At 36.2% G+C, this 25,320-nt stretch overlaps 2 protein-coding genes and 2 non-coding genes across 4 annotated transcripts; all 4 read left to right on the top strand.

Annotated features, from left to right (window-relative positions):
• Positions 1 to 126: 126 nt before the first annotated feature.
• LOC140155781 (nucleolar protein 58-like) lies at positions 127 to 17,430 on the top strand. Its single transcript, XM_072178742.1, has 14 exons — positions 127 to 237; positions 3,026 to 3,102; positions 3,539 to 3,591; positions 3,710 to 3,834; positions 4,514 to 4,650; positions 5,117 to 5,181; positions 5,858 to 5,992; positions 8,472 to 8,617; positions 12,735 to 12,861; positions 13,343 to 13,506; positions 14,284 to 14,418; positions 14,997 to 15,330; positions 15,735 to 15,835; positions 17,126 to 17,430. The coding sequence occupies exons 1-14, from the start codon at positions 193 to 195 to the stop codon at positions 17,174 to 17,176; spliced, it is 1,695 nt and encodes a 564-aa protein (XP_072034843.1). The 5' UTR covers positions 127 to 192; the 3' UTR covers positions 17,177 to 17,430.
• On the top strand, positions 3,926 to 4,014 carry LOC140156116 (small nucleolar RNA SNORD70). Its single transcript, XR_011859481.1, has one exon. It is a non-coding gene; the product is annotated as a small nucleolar RNA SNORD70 (small nucleolar RNA).
• On the top strand, positions 5,342 to 5,428 carry LOC140156117 (small nucleolar RNA SNORD70). The gene has a single exon (XR_011859482.1). It is a non-coding gene; the product is annotated as a small nucleolar RNA SNORD70 (small nucleolar RNA).
• Positions 17,431 to 23,089: 5,659 nt separating the features above from the next.
• LOC140154695 (uncharacterized) lies at positions 23,090 to 24,013 on the top strand. The gene has a single exon (XM_072177262.1). It carries the CDS (start codon positions 23,090 to 23,092, stop codon positions 24,011 to 24,013), a length of 924 nt encoding a protein of 307 aa, XP_072033363.1.
• Positions 24,014 to 25,320: the final 1,307 nt, after the last annotated feature.

Here is a 25,320-nt window from a genome sequence, read left to right as displayed (position 1 = left end):
AATGTAAGTTCGTCAAAAATATTTTATTATATTAAATAAATATATATTTTAATCAAAATTTGATTGTAAAATATCTACTTTGAACTTTTTTTTATCTAAAGTTAAAACTACATCGTGGACCAAAATAAGTTCACGCATGCGTACATTTTCCAGCACGTTCTCTACCGCGTGGTCGAAATAAGCTTACCGAAGATGTTGGTCCTCTTTGAATCACCGGCCGGTTATGCCATTTTTAAGGTAATTTAGTTTTTAAAGATAATATATTAGAGTACACAATATGATTCCTTTATTTTTATATGGCTGTCAAATTTTAAAAACGGATAAATCTGGCATCTAGCTCTAGTTTAGCGTCCGTGAAATGACTGCATGCAACCAATGCATGAATGCAGGTGCATGCCATGGGTGGTGTGGTGCAAAATTTTGAACCTTTCACAATGCTTGAGGACAGCAAATTGAACATGTTGAATAGACTAAGGAACTCAGTCTTTGTCAATTCAATATTCATGATGATAGTCAGTCATGATTTATCAGTTGGTCGGTCACATGATGACTATCAACTGACAATTTTTGACTTTTGAGCAACGATTTTTTATATTTTTTATGTGATTACGTTACGATCATCATCATCACCTGTCGTCGTGATCGGCTGTGTTCATGTGTTTACTTCCCGATTATAATCAAATGCAGCAAACCTTTGATGAGCGCGACTACCGCGATGTTGTAAATTCGGAGCTAACATTAACATTACAACGCGTACGGCGGTAAGGCCAATGAAAGTCAATTCCTTTTTTCCCGTTACACAATTTTTCATGACTGTGTAGGTGACCATTTCTTTTTTCATTATTTCATACCATTTCATTATTGCATCTGTTACATGTGTAAACCAATAACTACCCATGTATACATGTGATAAATCACAGTTTGTAGTTTACAGATGTAGTTTACAACCACACATGAAGGTGATTGTACAACTATATCAAAAGTTTCACAATATTTTTTTACGGGATGAGATCAGAGCAGATCAAAAGTGCGGGACAGAGAAGTGAGTAGGTATTCATTATTAATTCATTATTAACCATACACCATGCTCCTACTGCAAAGAAAATCCCTGAAAATCAACAGAAAGAGATTTATGATAGGCCTATATTTAAAACCACAATTATTCAGGGGTGGAATTTCAGCGAGAGTCGACTCTCGCAGAGACTCCCGTAAAAGTCCTATTGCGAGAGTCCATGTGGACTCGTGCTGGAAATGATCGGCTCAGCGAACTTACGTTTAAGTTCAACACTCGCGATCGCGAAAACATGACTCTTCCTTCCATGTTTACAACAAGAGCAGTTTCCGATTTTAATCAATACTGCCAATTACATGTAGTCAATAGCTTGTTAGTTTGTTTGTATGAATGCATTTTAAGTAGGCCTACATGTAATACCTTTTGGACTCCCGCAAGATTGTACAACGAGAATCCATTTACAGGAATCCATGGATTCTCGCAAAACTCTCTTGCGAGAATCCACTTGGACTCCTGTGGCACTTTACGGAATTCCACCCCTGATTATTTATTTGTATGTAAAGTTTGTTAGAAATCAACATTTTATTCAAAATAATGAAATATTTGGCCAGCAATTGGTTTTGAGCGGAGTAGGGTAACGGGAAACAAGGAATCGACTTTCATTAGCCTAACGGCGCACAGTTCATTCATAAATTTCCACTCTGCAACAGCAGATTGCCTCAGCAGCCAATCAGAGACAAGTGGGTCCTACGCAGTAAATACGCGATGTATACTTCAAAAACATGCTCGTCAAAGGTTTACTGAATTTGATTATAATATCACTCAGTATCAGGGGTCTCGTTAATGCAATATTTTGTGTGAATCCCACAGAACCATTTCGTCAAAATATTCACACACAAATGTGACGTGTCATTGGCACTGCACTGTCATGTCAACTAAGACACTTTTGGGCAGGGTCGTAAATTGAGGAATAGCCAAAAATCTGCCCAGGTGATTTTTTCATAATTTATGTTTGTTGCGAATTTGTGATGTTATTAAGGGAGTACTACACCCCTCGATAAATTTGTGAATATTTTTGTATTTTTCTCAAAAAATAATAACACACTGGTAACAAAATGTATATATTATTGGGGCAAGGAATCCAATTACTAGACTGGAATTTCAGTGACCCAAGACAAGCGGTTCGTTATTTATGATAAGAAATAAGGTACCGATACGATGTACCTCATTTCTTATCATAAATAATGAACCGCTTGTCTTGAATCACTGAAATTTCAGTGTAGTAATTGGATTCCTTCCCCCAATAATATACATAACTTATGTTACCAGTGTGTTATTATTTTTGAGAAAAAACAAAATAGTCACAATTTACCACAGGGCGTAGTACCCCTTAATGTTAAAAATATTGTCTGATAGTTTCAGACCGGAATATATAAAATAACTGGCATCTTGTATTTTTGAGACATTTTTTCAAGGTAATTCCTACTCTCAACATTGTCAATAATATTTTTAAAAGCCGATATCTCAATTTCCAATTTTATAATACCATAACTTACATTTTTGTATGAACTCAGTATCTTCAGCTAAAGAAATGTCCGATTTCTTTAGGGAAAACGGGGTTGTGGAGCAAAATATCTCCTTATTCAAGATATGTAAAAACCTCAAAATTGATAACCTGCCCAAAAGTGACAAGGTAGAATTGACAATTATGTAAACAAACAAGCAACGGAGTGGGCATGACATTCTTCACAGATTACATTATTAAACCCAAGATTAAACTTGGTTTGTGAACATTACCATTCATGCATGATGCATTACATTTATCATCGACATAGAATCTATAATCGGGTAAAATCATTGGTGATCAGCCAATTCAGATTGAGGGTAGCATCGCAAGTTTTATTGTAAGGTATTAACGTGATGGAAAAATAGTTTGGAAAATCATTTATAGTGTCATACATTGTGCATATTCTGGCTTGAATCGTGGTAATATCTTTTGTGGATTTATTTCAGCTGCTTGATGAGAGTAAGTTGCAAGAAGTTGACAACATTTACAAAGATTTCTCAACACCAGAAGGAGCAAGTAAAGTGTAAGTCATGTGTTAAAATGTAGTCCCCAGGCCACTAAACATGCATACATTAGACATGTGGGCCTATGTATTTATTTTAATTCTCTTCAAAATCCTGTAGCAATCTTGAGAGCTGAATTAGTCAGTCTTATCTGTTAACTTGCTGAATAGGAGTGACCCTGGTCCTAATAATATATTCAAATCATATCAAGGTTAATTCGGGGGATGATGGGTTCATTTTGTCAAGATAAAGATATTGGAACATTTTCTTTTATCCCATGTGTCTGCTACACTCTGTGATCATATGAAGCCCCTGATGCCAATTTTTTTCTGATCCAAAACTTTACGTATATAGTATCCATTATTGCGCATTCTTTTAATGATCTAACTTTCTTTGTTCAAGCCTGATGTACAATATGATTGTTAATGTTTCAATAATTTATTTTTTGTTTTGCAGATTAAAGTTAAAACAGTTTGAAAAATTCACTGACACTACAGAGGCATTAGCAGGTAAGTAATATCTTATTTGATACTCTACCTGTCTCTCTCCTTCCTCCTCCATGAATCACAATAAAGATGAGACCTTCTGTAATCACTAGTATAAATGCTTCCTTTTATAATCCTACAGCTGCTACAGCCGCCATAGAAGGCAAATTAAATAAGAGTCTAAAGAAGATTTTGAAGAAAATTGTCGCCAAAGATGCACATCAAGAACTTGCAGTGGCTGATGCCAAGTTAGGAAACATAATCAAGGTAGGAACCTGTTTGTAAACCAAATCCCCATGCACACTTCATATCAGTTCTATGAGCCTGGTCTTGTGTACGGTTGTTCTGTAAGGCAAGGTTGATTGTTGTCTGTGATGTTTCAACATGAGACTGATCATAATTGATGTTAGCAAACTTGATCGTCACTACCTCTGAGACAACATTCTCTCCAGTTCATATAAGAATGTGAAGATGGGGCACTAAGCGAAGGAAACAAATAGAAATAGTAACTTAGAAATACTACATAGTAGGGGTCTAAAAAATAAAAACAATTAACAAATAAACAAATGAAATATCCACAAGGGTCAAACTTGTGTGTTCATTTCTTAATTTATTCAAATGGTTGGTTACAAATATTACGATAACGTTACTTTGGTTTTGTATGCATTTTTACCATTTGAATAGTTATGAAGTGAACCCAACTTACAACTTTGCCATTTTACTTTTTCTAAACCTGCCACAAATGGTCCTTGCACTTAGGACATACATAAAAGGACTCCAGGTACGGTACTCTCTAAATTTGCAAGGGAAAAGTTGCACATTTGTCATAAATAGTAACTTGAATAACTGGAGTTGGTGGCCATTTTGATTCCACATTCCTCTGCATGTATGAACAAAAATTAGTGTATTTTACGACTGTTATATCATATATTCTTATCTACTGCAGGAGAAAGTGAGCCTAGGATGTGTGTGCAACTCATCCATACAGGAGCTGATGCGTGGCATTCGTTCACAATTCACCAGTCTTGTACCTGGCTTGCCAGAGAAGGAGATGACTGCCATGACGTTAGGTTTGTCACATAGGTAAGAACAGCATGGAAATCTTTTGGAAAAAAAAACTCCATTGTTTTCTTAGCCCAGTAATTTTAAGAAATATAACATACTGGAAGTAAATTTGTTGGTTTATTCTCAACAGTTGCACTGGAAACATCTAAGATTGGTGTGAAACCATGGAGCAGCTAATAAGTACAACTTTGTTGCTGATATAATTATTTTATATTGCCTAATATGTATGATGTTGGACACTGTACTTTCACTAATTAATGTTATCGTATTGATCTGTTGTCGGTGATGTTAAAACTAGCTGATCGTTGTGATGAACACTCAATATATCGTCACTACCACTGAGACAACATATATGCATACTCGTTAAACAGTAAGCTAATCCTGGTTCAGTTATTTTGTTTACTAGTAACTACCAAGAAGTTCAAATGTACTTGAGTATGGGAGAACAGACTGCTATAATTATTTTTTATATTTCCAATGTCAGTCTTTCCAGATACAAGTTGAAATTTAGCCCAGACAAAGTGGATACTATGATTGTACAAGCCATATGTAAGTAACAATAACAGAAGTTTTATAAATTAACTTTGCCCACCAAATACTTCTTTTCTGCAATATATTATTTATTTATATAGTTGTTAAAACTTCAACACATTTATTTCTGTACTCCCCACATAAAAGTGTAGGTAGTGTTGAATACAATTATCACTATTGATTTGTTGTCAGTGATGTTAACACTATCTGATCACTGTGATGAACATTTAATAGATATCGTCACTACCACTGAGACAACAATTAAACATGTTCATTTGCAGTAAGCTTATGCAACAAGTGTACTTGTTCAGTTACTCCATAAAATGTTTATATATTCCAAGATTCTTTTATACAAATCCGAAGCTGATATTACATAGATAGCGCTGTGTTGTTGGTAAGGCGTTACATTATGTGGCAAAATGTAGTTTATGTCATCGCTTACTTTTATTTTGTTGCAGTGTGTAACATGTTCAGAAAATTCAGTTCTGTATTTATCCTAATAAGCTAAAACAACAGGCATAGCATTTGAGCCAATTTCAGCATTTTTTGAGATGAATTTTTCAGAATCAATTTCAGGGTGATGACCCAGTATGGTTTATAGCATGTTTTGATTGCAGTTAATCATCAATTGTTAAACGAGTCACAAACGCAATAATGTGTACATGACTACATGTCATTGTTTCCCCTCTTACAGCATTATTAGATGACCTTGACAAAGAGCTCAACAACTACATCATGAGGTGTCGGGAGTGGTATGGATGGCATTTCCCTGAGCTGGGTAAAATCATCACAGATAACCTGGCATTTGCTAGAGTAGTCAAATTAATGGGTGAGTTGGTCAATCAGAATAAATAACTTATGAATGTTCTTTACAGTGGCTTATTTACACCTGGTATGCAAAGGAAATAACACATACACATCCAATTTCTCACTGGATGTACTCTGAAGCTACTCCGGATTACCCCCAGGGCTAATCTGTAGCGGTGCACCCCAACGCGAGTCAAAAATCCGTGGACTACTCCTATCCGGTTTTCCACGGTGTACCTCCCGTAGAGACAGCCTAATAGCGGAGTACCTCTAGAGGTACTCCGTAAAAAAAAATGTGTGATGATCTGTTGCCAGATTGAATGCTATTTTCTCAATTTAGCTTTATTGTATGCTTTTATTAGGATATATTAGGGATTTTTGTTCTTTCTTTCTTTCTTTTTTTCAAATATATGTTAATAGTATAATAATAGAAAATAGTAAACAAGTAAATAGGCCTATAAACAAGTTCAGAAATAAGCAAGTAAAATTAATGAAGTAAATAACTGACTAAATAAATTTATCAATGAATAAACAAGTAAATAAAATAATAGGTAGGCCTAATTAAATTAACAAGTAAAAACTACACAAATAAGAAAGTAAATAAGTAAACATGTGTAGGCCTATTAGGCCTAAAAAGAATAGTACTAAATAGGCCTAGGCCTATGTAAAATAATCAATATTAGAATGATAATAATTATCATTAACTTGGTTGTTATTTAGCTTTTTAATTTGATTACCTGTTTGCTAACATGTTTTTTCATTTGTTTGAGTAGGCCTGCATTTGTATGTTTTTAAGCATTTTTCTTTGCATATTATACTTGAATGATTGGTCATTTATTTTAGGACCCCACTTTTATTCATTTATTTTTACGCTTTTATTAAATTTATTATTAGTTTTATATTTATTATTTATTTACGTGTATTATATTATACTTATTTACTTTTTAATTGTTTAGTAACTTATTTAAATATTTACTTTTTAATAAATAAGTGACCAATCATTCAAGTATAATAATAAGCAAAGAAAAATGTTTAAAAAACAAACAAATGCAGGCCTACTCAAACAAACGAAAAAACACATATCAAACAGGTAAGTCAAAGTAAAAGATGAATATTACAACCGAGAAAATATGAAAACTGCGAGTAACATCAATGAAAGTTAAAAGACTAGTAGGCCTAGCCAAAACATGTAAAATATCAAAAACTGTATTGCAAGTATATTAATATAGGCCTAAAGCCTAGGCTACGACTTGCAACAGTAAAGTAATGTGGTGCAAAATGTTTGGAAAACAGCATGAAAACAAGAAATTCAATAAGTATAAATTATGAATAAATTTTAACTGTGGGTCCAATAATAAACTCCTGTAATAAACAAACAACATGGGAAAGTAGAACAGCGAACCGCAGTATGCACACTTTCTTTAAAATACAGAACGACAACGTCATGCAAGCATCTCAAGTTTAGCAAAACTAAAAACATAACAAGAAACACAAAATTAAATAATGATTGAAAATGATTTTAAAAACAAATTGAGACGAAGTCGTACTGTCGTTAAACAAAAGAACAAGTTTCTACAAAGGAAACAAAACCACTAAAAAAGAAACAAATTGATAGTCCGTGTCTCCGTGTGCGGCTGAAAGCGATTCATGACGCCCTATGCAAGCGTGCAAACATGGTCAATCAATTAATCAAAACAACAAACACTGACAAACGTTCGCTTTGCTAAAATAGCTAGATCTGGCGCACTAGTGCGCGGCCGATTCTGCGTTCGGCGAGTTGTTTACCGCTGCCGGTCAATGACCCGTTTAGCTGCGGTTGTACACGAGCTGACTTCGGTGTTACTCCAGGGTTGGCTCGTGGCTGACAGCTATCAGATGTACTTCAGAGTAGCTTCTTAAGAGTACCTTTGGAGTAGCTCCGATATGGCGTATCAGAAGTTGGCACTAGAGTAGCACGGAGTTGGCTTCTAGACAGACCATGGATGGAGTAGCAGCGAAGTAGCTCTGATATGGTGTATCCACTATGGGGTTTGCTAAGGTGTAGCTACTTGGAGTAGCTTCAGAGTAGCTCTATTAAGGTGTAGCTTCAGGGCTACACCAGGTGTAGCCGCGAAGGTAATCTGCCGCGGGGGTAAACCGTGAATGAGAATCTGGATGTGTACATAGATCAAAATGCGAGTTTCTAGACTAAATTACGATTTACGATTCTTAATTTTAAACTAAAACATTGGATTGTTGTACGGTACATGTAGTGTGAAGCATGCATCTTGATGACTGACTGCAAAAACATGTTTACACTTTAGTGTTAAAATTCTTGATCTTACAAAACTACTTTCCCCAAAGTTAAACATTGTTGTTGCAAATATTGGTATTTGGTGTTGTAGGGACTTAGATAAACTCAATCTTTGTTAGTGTGCATGTGCAAAAGGTCACATTGTGCACTTTTGATTGTATATTAAATTATAACGCACATAAATGTATTTGTATTGATAATGATTTAGGTGTAAGGACCAATGCATCATCAACAGACCTATCAGAGATTCTTCCAGAAGAGTTAGAGGAACAGGTCAAATCACAAGCTGAAATCTCCATGGGAACAGAAGTATCTGATGAGGATATTAGCAACATAAAGTACCTATGTGACCAGGTAAGAAGGCAGCTGTCAGGCTCTTGGTTGCAAATGTAGAATGTTTGGGAAGTAAAAATAATGAGGGATTTTATGCACAAAGAAAACAAAAGAAACATGTAAATACCGTAACCACCCGGGTATAAGCCCACCCCCCTAGATGGGCGATTTCACTCAAAAAATGGGGTGGGCTTATACCGGGAGGGGCTAGTGTATGGAATTTTTTTTTTCCAAATTTGTATAATATTTAGGCCTTTCCCTGTTTTTTTTTTAATACAAAAAAAGGTGATCATAATAAAGTTATCAAGTCAAGCAAACCATGTACAGTGTCATTGTATCAGCAGTCATACACAGACCACAACCCCCCCCCCCCACCACCACCACCACGCCAGTATCCAAGATAAAACCCGGCTAAAGTTTGTGCTATGCATGTACCAGTACAGTACATGTACAATAAAATGTTTTCATTATGCTCCCAAGACACGAGAAAGCCCCTGTAGACAGACCACGAGGCCGGGTATAAATGCCCAGGGTTTAGCTAAGGCCAAGTAAAATAAAAAAACATGTTTCACGTCCAGGTTTTTGAAAAAAGAGGAAGAGGGACTTTTTATTTTTATTGCAAAATCAGTGTAAATACCCATAATTAGAGTTGTTTTAGCGTATACAATAATGTGTGGAAAAAGGAGGCCTCTTTTTATTTGTTGTTCTGAGAGATATATCCCCTCTAACTATCACAAAACCTTATAAAAGTGTTTCTTGTTTATTAGCAAGGCTATTGAAAGCATCTGTACTTCATAGAAATTTTTTTTTAAAGTTATAACTGAATTTCAAAAAATAAAAATAAAATTGAAGAAACCTCAAAAAAGGAAGTGGGAGGGGACGCTTGAAACATGTTTATTTTTTATTTGGCCTTATGTCCACATGCAGCCCAAGAGCTAAATGCAGCCCAGCCAATCAACACTCGCGTTTTAGTGGTGTAGCATAGTGATTGACACGGGGATTGCCAAGAAGCACATGTGTAAACAGATATTCACGTGCTCAGACCATGCAGCTCAGCTATTCAGCCAATCAATACTGGGAGGGTCACTGGTAGAGCATAGAAGCATGAAGCTGTAAATCAGTCCATCAGTAGCCATAGGTCATTGATATGCAAAACATTGCCAATTGATAATGGAGCAAATCCAGGTGCACGACCTTTAAAGGTCGTGCACCTTTCATGGTCTTGTTTTGGCATAATACGATATTTTATTATGAAATGCATGAATGGGGGTGTTAAAACAAATTCAATTGGGATGCCATTAGAGCACTCAGGAAAGTGCCACTACCCTAATTTATAGAGTAAACAAACACACAGACAGACTGTTTCTTGTTTTCTTGCTAACATTCTTTTTCAGTAAAAAAGGATAATTAAAAAAAAAAAAAATAGACCTGCTACCGTCTTAAATATTTTGGTGTACTTTTTTTGCTTTTTTGGTCAACCAAAAATGAAAAAAAAAATAAAATGGAAAAATGACTAAAATTAAAAAATTCAATCAGACGGTACAGGACAACCTTGCTATCAATTTATTGTGATGCAATCTAGCGCAATGACTTGGTTGTTGTATTTATCAAACATGTTCTTGTTGGTGTTTTGTTTTTGAACTGATTATCTTTTGAAAAAAAACTTGCAAGTGATTACATTTTAACGGGAATTTCAGCAACAGTGCAATATTAAAAACAAATGGGCAACAACTGATTCATTTTGTTAGATCACATCACAATAATTATTCAAATAAAAACAAACATTCAAGAACAAATCTTCTTGACCAAACTTCTGTTTTCCATTGTTCATTGTAAGTTCTTTACCAAATTTTTAGATTCATTGTTCAATGTCATTCATTTCCTCCTCTTCAAATCCTTCAAAGTCAATATCATCATCGAGTCTTCCCCTCATCGTCAAATAGGAGACCTGCAGCATCATTCTCCAGATCATCTTGTTCATCAGGATCAGGCAACTCATCACACGCTTCGTCATCTTCTGTGCCGTCCATGGCATTTGAGATGCCGCATCTCAAAAAGCGGTAACAATAATGTCCTCTGCTACTGATTCCCACGCACTGCTAACCCAATTGATGACTTGCTGGCGAGTGGCCATTCTAAGGTTGCCGGCTGGTGTTCGCTCATCATGTGTTGAGAACCACTCGGTCCACAACTGACGCATCTTATCCTTGAATGGTTTGTTGACGCTTCTAACATCCATGGGTTGGACAAGACTGGTACAACCAGCAGGGATATAAACAATATCAATGCCTAGCTCTTCTAGAAGATCTCTGGTAGCGGCAGAGTTGTGGGCTGTATACCTATCAAGGACAACCAACAGAGGGACAGTATCATCATGTTCTCGCACCGCATCAAGTCTATTGCGAATCCATCGTTCAACTTCAGGTGAACGCATCCAACCATTTGGTGATGCTGCCACTTTCACATTGTCAGGAATGTGAAGTGCTGCATGAACACGTGGGGGGATCTGTCCATTACGCTCTTTAAAGTAAATACACGCCGGCAGTTTAATACCACTGGCGGAAGCAGCAAGGGCAACTGTAAACCCTTTTTTGCACCGCCTGTTGTTGCTAAACGTATAGTGCGTTGTCCGCGTTCATTATTTGTCCGTTTATACACCATATCAAACCTTACCATAGTTTGATCCATGTTCACAATATTGTTCAAAGCATAATCCTTTTCCTCTCGCTTGTGTATTATTGCCCGTCGGAAGGCCAGCAATTGTTCTTGGTAATCTTCTGGTACTTTCTGGGAATCATTGGTCCCTCTTCAGTATGCCCACATTATTACGACGTTTCCATCTCAGTAGCCAGCCATTTGAGGCTCTAAAGTCTGCAATGCGTTGCTGTACTGCTATTTCCCGAGCTTTGTTTTGCAGCATGAAATTTGTAACAGCACAGCCTTTATCACGCTTCGATGTTTAAATATTCCAAGAGTTCAAAATCCAGTGCCAGGCTGAGTGGTTCTGCCCCGGGATGAACTTTCTTCATTTTTTAGTCTTTGATCCGCCGGAAAGTTGCAATAGCTCCTCGTATTTCTGCTCCCATTCTCGAACAGACTTGCGCCCACAACCAAATTCATCTGCTGTTGCAGTCTGGTTTAGACCATTCATCCGATGCCACTGTATGATGTCTACCTTTTCTTTTACTGTCCATGTTTTTCTCCGTTTAGGCATTGAACTGTATCAAATTGAACAAAAAGCAACTTTTGTAATGATACCCCAATAGATTTAAGAGAGCGGTTGATGTGCCAAAATTTATGTTAATGAAGCATAACATGTGCCAAGTGGGCGAGGCTTAAAGGATGTCATAAACTGTCCAAAGACGTGTCTACTGGGCGGGGCTTAAGGGCATACCTGGAGCATCGAGCGTGTGGTCTAGCAAGCTGTAACCAGTTTGGGTGATCTGGGGAAATACCCTAACTGCTCACATATCATTATCGTAATCTGCGTTCACTGTAGCTCACTGTTGTTTATAAATTTGAGCATAAATTGGCTTAATAAATCCTCAAAATAAAGAGGAAAAACAAACTTAAAATGAAATTATTCAACAAGCTTTGTTCAAGAGATGTCAGATTTATTCATTCACCATTGATTTGATGGTATTATTTGGTCAAAATTAGTACTGGGCTTATACCGAGTGCACCCTAGTTTCTCAAATATTTCAAAAATAGGGGTGGGCTTATAACCGAGAGTGGGCTTATACCCGGGTGGTTACGGTACTTGCATATTGTTGTGAACAGTTAGAACCAAAGGATCCAGCATCAAACATTAATTATGTACATTTAGTCACATGTGTGTCTTCCGGGATCACGCAAGGGGTTTAACACGAACATCTGGACACCATTTATCATGGGCCAGAACTATTTTACTGTCCTTTACACACTTTGCTTAATTTTGGGAGCTCTCAAGTTCTTGCCACCATATTCCAGTTCATGGATATTTTGCTGCTCACTGTGGGACTTTTCATGTGTGTAACATTGATCAGTCTTTTGCTAAGTACTCATTTTGTTGTCATCGTAACAAGTAAAATTGAAGAGAACACCATTGACTGCAACAATTGTGATATTAATCATTATTACTCTCTTTTATCTTCTGCAGGTAATAGAAATCACAGAATACAGAGCCCAGTTATATGATTACCTCAAGAATCGTATGCAGGCAATAGCGCCTAATGTGACTACGTTAGTTGGAGAATTGGTTGGTGCTAGGCTAATATCACATGCAGGTAATTTATACAGCCTAATCTATTTTGTATCCAACTGCAAATTTTTACGATAAACTTGGCTAAAAATAACATTGGGTTTTTTTGGTAAAAAAGGCATGTAACTAGCTAGCTGCAATGTCAGAATAGTGCATTTAATCTATAGATTTGTTGTCAGTGATGTTAACATTATCTGATCATTGTGATGAGCACTCAGTATATATCGTCACTACCACTGAGACAACAAAAGTGAGAAAGTCCCTTTTTGGACTTGCAATGTAAAATATTTTTGTGTTGTGGAGATTATGATGGCTCAGAGATGTCATCTTATTAATATGTTTTTTAACCAATTCTTTAAAAAATGGAGTGTTTTGCATTTATTAGTGTGTTAGTTTCTCCGCCAATTGTTTCATGCATACAGTTCAAATTAAATCACCTCCTCCAAGTTGAGTATATTACAAACTCCACTTACTCAGCATATCAACGTTGCTTTTTCATGTTACAGGGTCACTAATGAACTTGGCAAAACACCCATCCTCAACAGTACAAATTCTAGGTGCCGAGAAGGCTCTATTTCGAGCTTTGAAAACAAAGAAAGACACGCCAAAGTATGGTTTGATTTACCACGCATCACTGGTGGGATCGACAAATCCAAAGAATAAAGGAAAAGTGAGTAATTTCTAATAATACAAAATAAATTGGTATTCAAGTCTTTGAGTTCAAATGACTCAATTTATGTTTGTGTAACCAATCAAAATAGTGGTTATCAGGGACCTGTTTGCTTGCTTGCTTACTTGAGGACCTGTTTTATTGCATAATTAAACGCACTTGAAGTAAATGTTCAGCCAATAGATTTCTTGCTGTGTTTCGTTGTAGACATGTAGTAAGGGAAAGAAAAAAAACGTATCAAAAGTACGGCCAAAATGTGATTTCGCGGTGGAGCACCATTAGCAGCCTGAAAGTTTGGATATTTGAACAAATGATTTTGGGAAAAGTAGGCTAACATCGTACAGGCCAAATAATGTTTAACTAATGTAGGGCAGGGAAGTGAAATAATTAAAATAGAAAATTTATTACCGTATTCATTCCAATAAGCGCCCATGTCCCAATAAGCACCCACCAAGGGCATTTTCAATTTGCTAAATGATACCATTAATGTTGAAGTGACTGATACACGTTGATACAGTAAAATAGCTTGAGGATTTGAAGTCCTGTGTAAACTTGCAATACATTTACTGCATCAGAAAAGCTACTGGAATGTCTTGGGACCCTATATTACGTAGGTAAATTTGTCTCTAATGAAAAAATTAGGTAAACTAGGTTAAAAATAAGCGCCCACCCAAAATGACTTTGTAAAGCGCGCTTATTGGAATGAATACAGTAACTCAACTGTGACTGTCCATGACAAATATATTAAACTTTTATTAATGTTCTCTTTTTGTGCAGATCTCCAGAGCACTAGCAGCCAAGACTGCCTTAGCAGTGCGAGTAGATGCATTAGGGGAAGATGATAATCTGGAAATTGGTTTGGAAAGTAGAGCAAAGCTTGAAGCCAGAGTCAGACAGCTAGAAGAAGGCGTGGTAAGATATCATGGGAAATTATGATCACTTGTAATAGATCTATTCAAAGACCATGTTGTTGACAGAATTGAAGACTATGGTGTTGACAGAATAGTCATTTATTAACTGAATTTGCACAAAATTAAGTATTACGTGCATTACTTAAGAGCTCAGTCATTTCTATGACAGGTCATAGATATTATGCACAGTGTGCTCATTTTAATCAAAATGTGACAGTACTTGGTTGTGTAAAAAAAAGTATTTATATTGAAAGGACTTCTTTGTACCATAATCCTTTTGGGTGAACCTACATGGACCTCCAAGTGAATAACTTACAAACTTGTAAGAAATGGCCAAAAATATGGTTTGTGAGTATTTTTCCTTGATAGATAACCTGCTGCTAAGTCTGTGTACATGATAGGATGGCTGTGTTAAAATCTCTCCAATTCTCTGCACTGCATTTGTATGCTTTGAAAACATTTTTAAGACACTGTATTTATGAATTTGGATATTTTTCTGTTTAAATGAGCAAACAGTTGCAGCGAACTCAAACATGCATTGCTTAATAAATCCAATTTTATCCTCTCAAATTTTAACAGTCGTTCAAAATCAGCGGAAGTGGCAAGTCTAAAGCCCGTGCAGAAAAATACCAGCACAAGAGTGAAATTCACACATACAACACCGGAATGGACTCAACTCTCCCGACATCATCTATGAAGAAGAGGAAATTCAAAGAGGAGCAAGATGAGGAGGAGGGAGAGGAGGAACCAAAGAAGAAGCTGAGATTTAGTGAAGATCTTGAGGATGAAGAGCCTGCTGTAGATGGTGATGATGGGGAAGCCAAGAAGAAGAAAAAGAAGAAGAAGAAAGACAAGGCTGATAAGGAGGAAGCTGTGAAGGAGGAACCAGAGGAGGAGGAAGAAGAAGTACAAAGTAAGCTGGGGAAGTTATGGGTTGCATAAAGCACATCATAAAGACCTTAATGAAACAGAATAGATGAGGCGGCATGTCACATCATACTGCTTAGAACTTTGAGGCCCCATGCTTTTTAAACCTTGTGCCAAATCAAATGTAGGCAATGGTGCTTGTAGAACTGCTACTTCAAACATGTAATAGGCCTTATTTTATAGACGTAGCTAACTTAAAATACCTGAAGATGAATATAATTTGCCAAATTTCCCATTGAAATCTACGCAATTCCCCTTCCCCTTGTGGCCATTGCTGCTTGATGATATCATGAAAAAGACATCATTTACGTCCCTGCTATACAGTTATTATTGAATACATGAAAAGACAACATTATATAATGATCCGGACATTTTTTTTCCTTTTATCAGCACCAGTATCTGAGAAGAAGAAGAAAAAGAAGAGAAAAATGAAGGAAGAGGCAGAAGCCGAACAAAATGCAGAAGAGGAAGAGGAGGTAGCACCGGAAACGGTAAGTAGGGTTTGCGTGTTTTTTTTGGAACAACTACAGAATAATGTTAAAACAGGGAAAATATGACACAACATCCAACCCGACGTTTCGAAAAGACAAAACTTTTCTTTTTCAAGGAGTAAAAAAGGGGACCTGCTCTCAATGTTTATATATTTTGTGTTACTCACCTAGGTTTCATTATCATTGAGGTATAGGACTTTTTATTTTTTCGGAGAAGAGCAGGTAGGGCAACTACTTGATTATATTTCTACATGTTCATACTACATACTACAAAATTTTAGAAAATTCGCACGAGTCCGTTTTTTTAAATCACATTTTTTCCCCTGAAATGGGGGTTATAGCGCCCTCAACGGGCACTCTCTCCATAGGGCTACATGTAAAGACCAGTTATAGACAAATGGCCCTAAAATAAAACGGACTCGTCTGCGAATTTCCTCACATTTTGCATATGATGTAGATTTAACATCTGGAATGTAATGCAAGTGATGTCGTTGCTGTTCTTCTAAATTCATTTTTAAAATGTCCGCCCCAGACCAAGGTGTGGATGTTGTGTCATATTTTCCCTGTTTTTAATTTTATCCATTGCTAGTGTGACACTGTTGTATCCTTTTGGATCCATCCTTTGGTTCCCTGCTGGTCAGTTGGAACAGATTTTCCCTGTTTTTATATAGAATAATGGTTCACATCCCAACCATGTAATCCTAACCCTAACCTCTAAGTCCTAACCCTAGTACTAACCTGAAAACCTTTGACCCCCAAAAAAGTATTGTTCAGTTGTCCTTCACATCTCTGACCCTGTAAACAGTCGGTCAGTCAGTTGGACTTTTCTTAACTTTTCTTAATTTATTGTTTAATTTAGCATCTTTCATATCACAATACTTAATCTTAATTGTGCAGAATGCCTTAGAAATTAATACACAAGTTTGTAAGACACTATACTATTTTGCCTAGGCATATCGCACTGGCAGGCCGATTGCATAAAATCACACCTGCGTTCATGCGATGCTACACAGATTGATGTGCTGATGTAATGATGTGATTCAGTTAGCCAATCAGAACCCAACTTCATGTTTACGCCATAAACTGCGACAAATCGGGCAGTACGAAAGATCTTTGCAAAATGCTGTAGTAAAACATTGTCTTTTATTCATGTTGACCTCATTTTGCTTGATCGGGTTATGATACATTGTAAATGAATGTAAAATTGAAATATACATTTAAATAAAATTGGAAATGTTGTTGAGTGCAATCAGTTAAAAGCCTTTCATTATTTTGTTTCTCTTTTTACAGCCTAGTTCTGAGAAGAAAAAGAAGAAGAAGAAAAGGAAGTCCACTGACTGAGATGCCACCATTACCAGATAGCGTAATCATGTAATATGTTACAAATATGCACATTTGTATTCAACAATTGTGTATAAAATATATTAAAAGATTCTATGTAATTCCAAGGCAGCAGTACATATTTTGGTATATCAACTGTATGACTGCTTTATAAGGTGACAAAAAAAGAAACCTGTTCTACAAGCCTGACCGACCCAGATTTTGCAATTTGAGTATTTTTTGAACTGTATGAAATTAAATGCAGCAGTTTTTTGGTGGGAGTGGTTTGATTTTGACTTAAGTCTTTTGAAAAAAATTCACAACATTTCAGAAGTTTTTTGTGATTTTCTATGGTCATTTAGCCTCCAGAAAAATATCCCAACAGACCAACCGAACTTGGCAAGTCTGTCCAGCGGTAGAACAGGGAAAATATTTGTGATGCGATCAAGCAAAATCAGTCGGAAATATTGATTTTGAGATACAGCCAAACAAAGGAAATATTTCCTTTTTGTTTTCCTCTTGTTTTGGAAACTCTTATCTTTGGAACTGGTTGTTCAATTTCAATGTGGTTTTCAGCTTTGTCAATGCTTTTTACTATCCTATAAGAAACTGAAAATTTAATATTTCCGAGTTCCGACTGATTTTGCTTGATCGCATCACATTTGTGACAATTCTGGGTGCACAGATGTACCCCAAAAGAATTGGTGATCATTCCAACACAAAGTACTGTTACAGATTTGAATGTGCCATTAGTAAATATTGTTTGTTTGACAAGAAAAAAAAGGAATCATCATCAAATGCAGTGGATGTTGATAAATCTGCAAATGTGAGGCCATAATAATAGTGTGGATACTTGAAATCGGGCGCGTAGCAAGTGTCTCGGGGGGCATGGACAAGGAGCAATGCAGGGCCCTTATAACATCTACTTATCCCCCTTATTTCATTTTTGCTTTTGCTCGGGGCCGGTGGACTTTGTCCGCCCTGTCCACCCACTTGCAACGCCCCTGATTGAAATTTCTTTTCTTTTTCAAAACGACATAACTTGTGTTGACTCACAAATGTGTTTTGTTTTTAGAATTGGTCTGACATTTTGATACGGAGTAAGGTTTTTTAAATGGATAATGGATTGCTTTCATGGACAGTACTTTTAATGATGGTTTTAAGGAAATTCTCCCTACAAAATACTTATTGTAGCATTGTGTTATAAGTAGAAGTAGTTGGGAGGAGTATTGTCCCATAACAATGGGATACTTTGAAATCTGCTGATGCTTTTCTGTAATAAAATTGGACTATGATATTTTTGGTAACTTGCAGCAGCTGCATTTTTTACCTGTCAGGAGTAGAATCTCACCAATAGTGAGATTGAATTGTTTTATTGTTGTAAATATTTCCTTGTTTCCTTCCTAAATAATTTCTTTTTCTAATCAAATAAATCCATGTATTACTTTCTTTTATAAGACCAGCTTTGTTGGCATGTAAATCAATGCAGCTGAATTTGATATTATGCATAAATTTAGGAAAAGGTAATCTTGGCCTGAATCTGCAAATCAGTGCATGCAAAGGGGACTCTTGTAGTGTAATTGGTCATACATTTTAAAATCAGGTTGGTTTACTGTGAGCAAATCTGGTAGAAAAAAATGGAATCTTACACCTGTGCAGTGCACTTGCTAATGTAAGTTGTGTATGATATGTGAGAGCATTTGAAGATATTCCCACCAGAAGATAACCCTATAAAGAGTGGTGATGCAACTATAAGCAAATATGTAGTTCTTAGTGGTTTTATAGTCTGATATGGACCTTCTTTTGTTTGGATCATAATGATGGTCATCAGGTGCATCATTGTTATCAAAGTTTTAACAAATAGACATGATCTAGCGGTTCAGTTTGAGAGCCACTAAACCTGCAAGTTAATGTTCACTGCCATTACATTTTGTTTGTTTTATTATGCCATTCACAAAGTATGCAGAGATAAGCTATGTAAAATGTAACTTGTCACAATCCGTTGTACACAAATTCTGTCATTAGCTATGGTCAAGAAAAGACTTAGCAGTTCATGTACTTTTGAAAAAGATGCATATGCCATTTGAATATATAAACTCATACGCAATGATAGAAGCAAACCTTTTGTATGTAATTTAAACCTAGTTGCAGCACAGAATTGAAACCAACTTCTGACTGAATTGAATTTTAAATATATACCAACTTTATTTGTACAACTTTTAGTGACATTTCATGTTTCATATTTACTAGAATTCAGAATTGCCGAGTTTATTTCTGCCAGTGCAAAACAAGGATAATGTTTTTAGATCATTTCATACTCACCTATACGCAAATATAAAACGTGTGTGGATTTAAGAAAAAGCTGAATTTGCCTCTGTTCATCTATTATGCTGCTTACTAAAGACATTTCCTATATTTCATTGGTGGTGGGTAAGAAGTGTCAAGTATTCGTCAGGTATCTAAACTACATGTAGATAATAAATTTGTTATAACAGGTTAAATATTATGTCATATATGTTGACAATGAGTTGGTGCTCTGTGGTGAGGAAAGCAGGTGATTTGGAACGGTGTCATCTGTACTTTGTAAAACATACTTTGGTGCACAAAATAGAAATTGTATAGGCTGTAACTATAGAGCAGTTTATCCCGTAGAATCTTAAGAAAACCAATGGTTCTGCACTTATTCAAATGGCCATAAAGGGCATATCATTCTAAGCAATCACTAGGAGCGTAGCGTTTTTATGATATCACTTCCATCACTGATCGGTTGCGAGCATGCCCAAGTATCAAGTCAACAGCCAGGCAACATGTTTGCATCGATTGCATGCTGCTAGTGATTGTGAAAATGCTGCCAGCGTTTGATCACTAGCATTTTTTGAATCGCACTCTGCAATTGCTGGTATGATATGCCCATAAGGTGTAATTACAGAATATACATGTAGTCTGCCCTAACCCTAACCTAATTTTGTGGGTAGACCATTATGTAATTATGCCAAAATTATTGCTTGGATGAAATGCTGTTTCAAACAAAACTGGTCTAAAATGTGTCTATATGCAAATCTTGCTTTACAATGACAGGGGCCGAGATATAATGGCAGGTTTTAGTATTAACACTATCTTGCATTGATCAGGACATTCACTGTCGAAATGAAATGCTTTCCTTTTATTAACAAGCATATAAGCTGAGTGTGAAATGTGAAATTATTCCGCTAAGTTGAATACATTTTGAAGCAAGATACCATCAATGTACTGAATTTATAGATCTGGAAGTTTACACTTGATAGTTGAAATGTAGTGGATCTCAACACAGCAAAAGGTCATCAAAATGTTTAATTTTAATTTTCCCCCAAATATTACAGTCGGTTACATGTATTATTATTGTATCTGATATGTACAAGTAATAAAACTATTTTGAAGATTTGTACAAAGTATCATGCGTCTGTGACAATGTCATTTTCTATGTATTAAATAATTTTTAAGGGAACTCTACAGATGACTAAGAATATTCTCGGGTTATATACATTTAGTTTTGGTGATTGCAAGAGCAGTGGAAGGATTGAGGGTTGGTTCTTTGAGACAATTAAAATAAAATAACTATGTACCTCTCAGAAGTGTGGGAGGGGTTAAATCCATAATACTGGGTCAAATATCATAATGCCTGTTCGTCTGGCAACAAGTATTATAACAAGTAGGCCTATAGTTTGCACTGTCTGCCATGTTTCCTTTACCAAATTCCAAAGTCAATAGTTAAATGGACCTAGCTTATCCTGTATCTCAGTAACCAAATATAAGAGGCGGTGCAAACTATTTTTGTTTCAATCCTGTGACTAGATAATTTAGACCTATTTTAAAAGAAATCGTAGCATTTTCAAATTTTGACTCAGTGTGATGACATTTGACACCGTTTGTCTTATATATCCATAACCATAGGTCGTAGATAGTAGAAACTATACTTAATGTGACAAGATGGATAATTTGATATGCATTCTACAGTAATCATTTTTCATTTTTGGCCCCTGGAATTATGGTTTCCCCTCTCCTGGAGTTAACCCACACATAGGTTTTTTTTAATTGTCTGAAGGCACCAATATCTGATATTAAACTGGCCTCAAAAAGAAACTTATAATTTTTCACAAGGTCATATCTTAAAATCCTCTCCATAAAATTAACAAAAATTGCACACAGGATTACTTCAATACTCCACTCTAAACACATGTCAGTAACCAAGCAGTTATCCAACTGACACAACAGCAAAATGCACCGACATGGAACACCTTCCTGGACCAAAATTCACAGCCCAGCAGATTTCTTTGGCTAGGTTTCAATTATTCGCCTGTACATGAACAAAAAATACACACAGGATAACTTCAATACTCTACTCTAAACACATGTCAGTAACCAAGCAGTTGTCCAACTGACACAACAGTAAAATGCACTGACACGGAACAGCTTCCGGGACCACATTCACAGGCGAATAATTGGAACCCAACAAAAGAAATCTATTGGGATGTGAATTTTGGTCCAGGAAGGTGTTCCATGTCAGTGCATTTTGCTGTTGTGTCAGTTGGATAACTGCTTGGTTACTGATATGTGTTTAGAGTAGAGTATTCGCCACTTGCACGGTTCCGCCATTATGCACTATGTGCGGGAGAGCCTCGAACTGGCAGCATACATGAATGGGAATTGAACCAGTCATATAACATTCTGTGTAAGGTTACGTAATTCTTCCTTTCATGTATGCTGCCAGTTCGAGGCTCTCCCCGCATATAGTGCATAATGGCGGAACCGTGCAAGTGGCGAATTGAAGTAATCCTGTGTGCAATCTTTGTTCATTTTTATGGAGAGGATTTTAAGATATGACCTTGTGAAAAATTATAAGTTTCTTTTTGAGGCCAGTTTATTATAGGCCCAAAAATTAATGATCCGAACTGTTGGGTTGGAACAATTTGGTATACCCATCTTCCCCAGTGGTGTCAATCCGTCTTGTGAAGTGTGGGGGGGGCGTTGGGTCTGAATTGTCAAAAAGTGGATCATTTCTTCAAATAAGTGGGTGGGACACGTCCCAATGTCCTTCCCCTTCCCGAGTGACCGAGTCCTTCGTTCCAAAATGAACAGAAGTGAGCTTCCATGGCGTCAGAAGGTTTAGTAAATAGACACACCAATGTGTACATAGTAAACACGGTTACATATACCAGATATAATTAATTCATTTTGACTGCCTGAAAGTGTTTAATTAGTTTGAAAAGGATAAATATAATAGATAACGGGTACAAAGTACATCGATGTACAGAATTAATTTAGTGCTTGTTGAGTCAAATATCTCGACGACTAGTAGCTGAATTTACTTATAAATACACACGAATGGCAATCAATTGGGGATGAGGGACTGAAAAATGGTCCTTTGAATCATCAATATGAACATTGAGGGTGAGTAATAACACATTGAATTTAAACTTTATGGATCATGGAAGCAGTTGTAAGCAGTAAGACGAATCGACCTACCGGTATTTTCATGATCCTTCACTTTAGATGGGTTTTTTTTAATATTCTTCAATTCCGTACATCTTGACAAACATCGGATGACATCACATTTGTGGGTTGAGCCTACGGATACGGTCCAGAGTGAGATGATCTTCTCTGGTGCCGTCAGTTTTTTGTTTTTTTTGATGGGTCTTGTGTGTAGGCTACCTTGAACATGTCGAAAAAGTTGCCCAAAACATGAGGTCTATATGCTAATAGGCTCTAATAACATTAGTAATATCGACAGAAGTATTGGTCTTAATTAGATTTGAGAGGAGCTGCCACTTGTTTGCTATTTTATAACTATTTTAAAATAATTTCTGACATAATTTAAAAGTGATTTAATGTCTCAAGTTTTAAGTAACATATCAGAACTGAGAACTTGCAATTTAATTGTTACATTTTCAGAATGCAATGGATCCACACAGAAGGCCTGTTAATCCGGAACGACGTGTTATGCTATGGGGACTTCCCAGATCTCTGTCGACCGTCTTCCTCAAATGTATCAGTTATGTCCCTGATATTCAAATTATCAATGAGCCATACAATTGTGCAGCCACCTTTGGACCTCAGGGATTCTCTATGCCATCAGATCTGAATGGTGTCGACGAGTTTGGGGAATTTATGGACGACGTGAGAAAAGAAATAGCAAAAAATCCTGAAGATTACAAAAATGGCTGGGATGACGAAAACTGCACATTTGAATGGGTAAAGCGAACTCTTGAAGCAGATTATCCAGGGAAGAAGGTCGTTTTCTGCAAAGATTTTATTTTCAATATAATGCAAAGACTTGATTCGATTCCGCGGGGTTATAAGCATACTTTCCTTATTCGTGACCCGCTGAAATTATTCCTTTCCAATCGAAACTTATCTATAGATTCACTTCCGACTCACATCGCAGATACATTTCAACTAGATGAAGTGTCTAGTTGGCCAATGTATCCAAAACGTGGATACGGTGAATTACTTGACCTCATTGGGTACCTCAAGGATCGAGACTTGGTCCAATCAAGTCCGATCATAATTGACGCCGATGATCTTCAGAATCATCCCGCCTCAATTCTAAGCCAATATTGTCAGGCTGTTGGAATTCCGTACAGTGATGGTCTGCTTACGTGGGAGGCGGGAGATATGTGTGTTTCACGCAACTGGTATATATCGAAGTCCTACTTGGCAGCAAATCCAATGATAGGTTTCTATGACAACGCTTTTGACAGTACCAAATTTCATTCAACCAAGGACCTACCAAAATCAATACCTGATGATGTAGTAAGATTAGCACGACAAGCTAAGCCGTATTACCAAGCTCTGTACCAAATGCGTATTAAACCAAACTGAACTGCTGAACATTGTTCGTAATATTCTCAAGACACTAATGACAGAATTATATACACTAAGACACCGGACTAAGAGTAGACCATGTAGTGAATTGAATTTTGCATCACTTTATTAATTATCATAAACAGAAAATATACGAAAAATATTAAATGTAATGCAATGTACATTAAGGTCCCACAAAAAATTCTATGCAAACGTTGCTATCCGTTTGCTTCGAAGCAAACTTTATAAATCTAATGATATAACAGTGTCATTTCTCAGGTGACTAACTTTAGAATTAAAAGTGCTCAAACCCATTACAAGTAAAAGTGTATGTAGCTGGGATGAAAAGTCGTCCATCATGATCATATGAACATTTTGACCTTTCGTATTGAAGATATATATTTTTCCCCCAAAGACCTAAAATCTTAGATGTTTTTGGGATAAAAATGTATATCTTTCATAGTGATGGACGGCTTTCCTCCCAGCTTTACATACACTTTGAAGTTTACTTCGAGGACTGTTAAATATCAAAAATATATATGTTTAATAATTTGTCCCAAAATTTGTATTAGACCTATATCGCGAATTTAAAAAAAATCAAAATTATTTGATATCAGTAGGACATTCCTACTTCAATTAATATTTTTTTTTTTTTTATGTTTCTGGCGAGATGTCACGAGGCAATTCTCAAAATAAAATATATTGATATTAATCCGCGCTGTTCTAAGGCACGCCGATTACGAGCTGATCAAAGTATAGACATTACTTTTTCCAAGTCAAGAGAGGCAAAGGGGTCCATTCCCGTGAACAGGAAACAACAGGAAACATGATCCCAAAACGAACGTAATCTTTTAGTTGTCTTCATATTTTGTCGACATTTCTGAAATTAAAATTGGTTTAATGCTCGTTTTTACCCTGGAATCATTGAAACATTTGAGCCTCATAACCATGATAACTGCTAAATTGTTGGTGTAAAGTAAATAAAAGTATAATAGAATGGCAAAGACTTGACAAATCCATCTGTGAGGTCAAATCTGGGCAAAAATATCTAGGACATGTTTTTTTAATTCTTTTGAATTTTGATCAACTTAATCATGTGTTAATTAAAAATATTTGAAATTTGGGCAAAAATCGGGCTTTTTTGTGATTTTTTAGCAAAATTTTGCATTATTCAACCATTTTTAGTGAAAATTTCTCAAAGTTGGTCAAATAAAATAAATTAAAAAAACGGATCCTAGATATTTCCTCGATCATTACTGATCAATCATTTTAAGCGACTTCAAACATTTTACTTCCAAGTTTTATCCTCGACGGATCTCTGAAAG

Source organism: Amphiura filiformis, chromosome 6 (assembly GCF_039555335.1).
Source record: "Amphiura filiformis chromosome 6, Afil_fr2py, whole genome shotgun sequence".
Lineage (NCBI taxonomy): Eukaryota > Metazoa > Echinodermata > Ophiuroidea > Amphilepidida > Amphiuridae > Amphiura > Amphiura filiformis.
The sequence above is the reverse complement of the archived record's forward strand: the minus strand, read 5'-3'. Positions and strand labels throughout refer to the sequence as shown.

Bases quoted from the DNA above. Each gene is read 5' to 3' on its own strand.
- LOC140155781 (XM_072178742.1), top strand. From the start codon at position 193: ATGTTGGTCCTCTTTGAATCACCGGCCGGTTATGCCATTTTTAAG. The intron at 5,182-5,857 runs GTAAGTAACAAT...CCCCTCTTACAG, and splicing joins TATGATTGTACAAGCCATAT to CATTATTAGATGACCTTGAC. The intron at 15,836-17,125 runs GTAAGTAGGGTT...CTCTTTTTACAG, and splicing joins AGGAGGTAGCACCGGAAACG to CCTAGTTCTGAGAAGAAAAA.
- LOC140154695 (XM_072177262.1), top strand. From the start codon at position 23,090: ATGGATCCACACAGAAGGCCTGTTAATCCGGAACGACGTGTTATGCTA.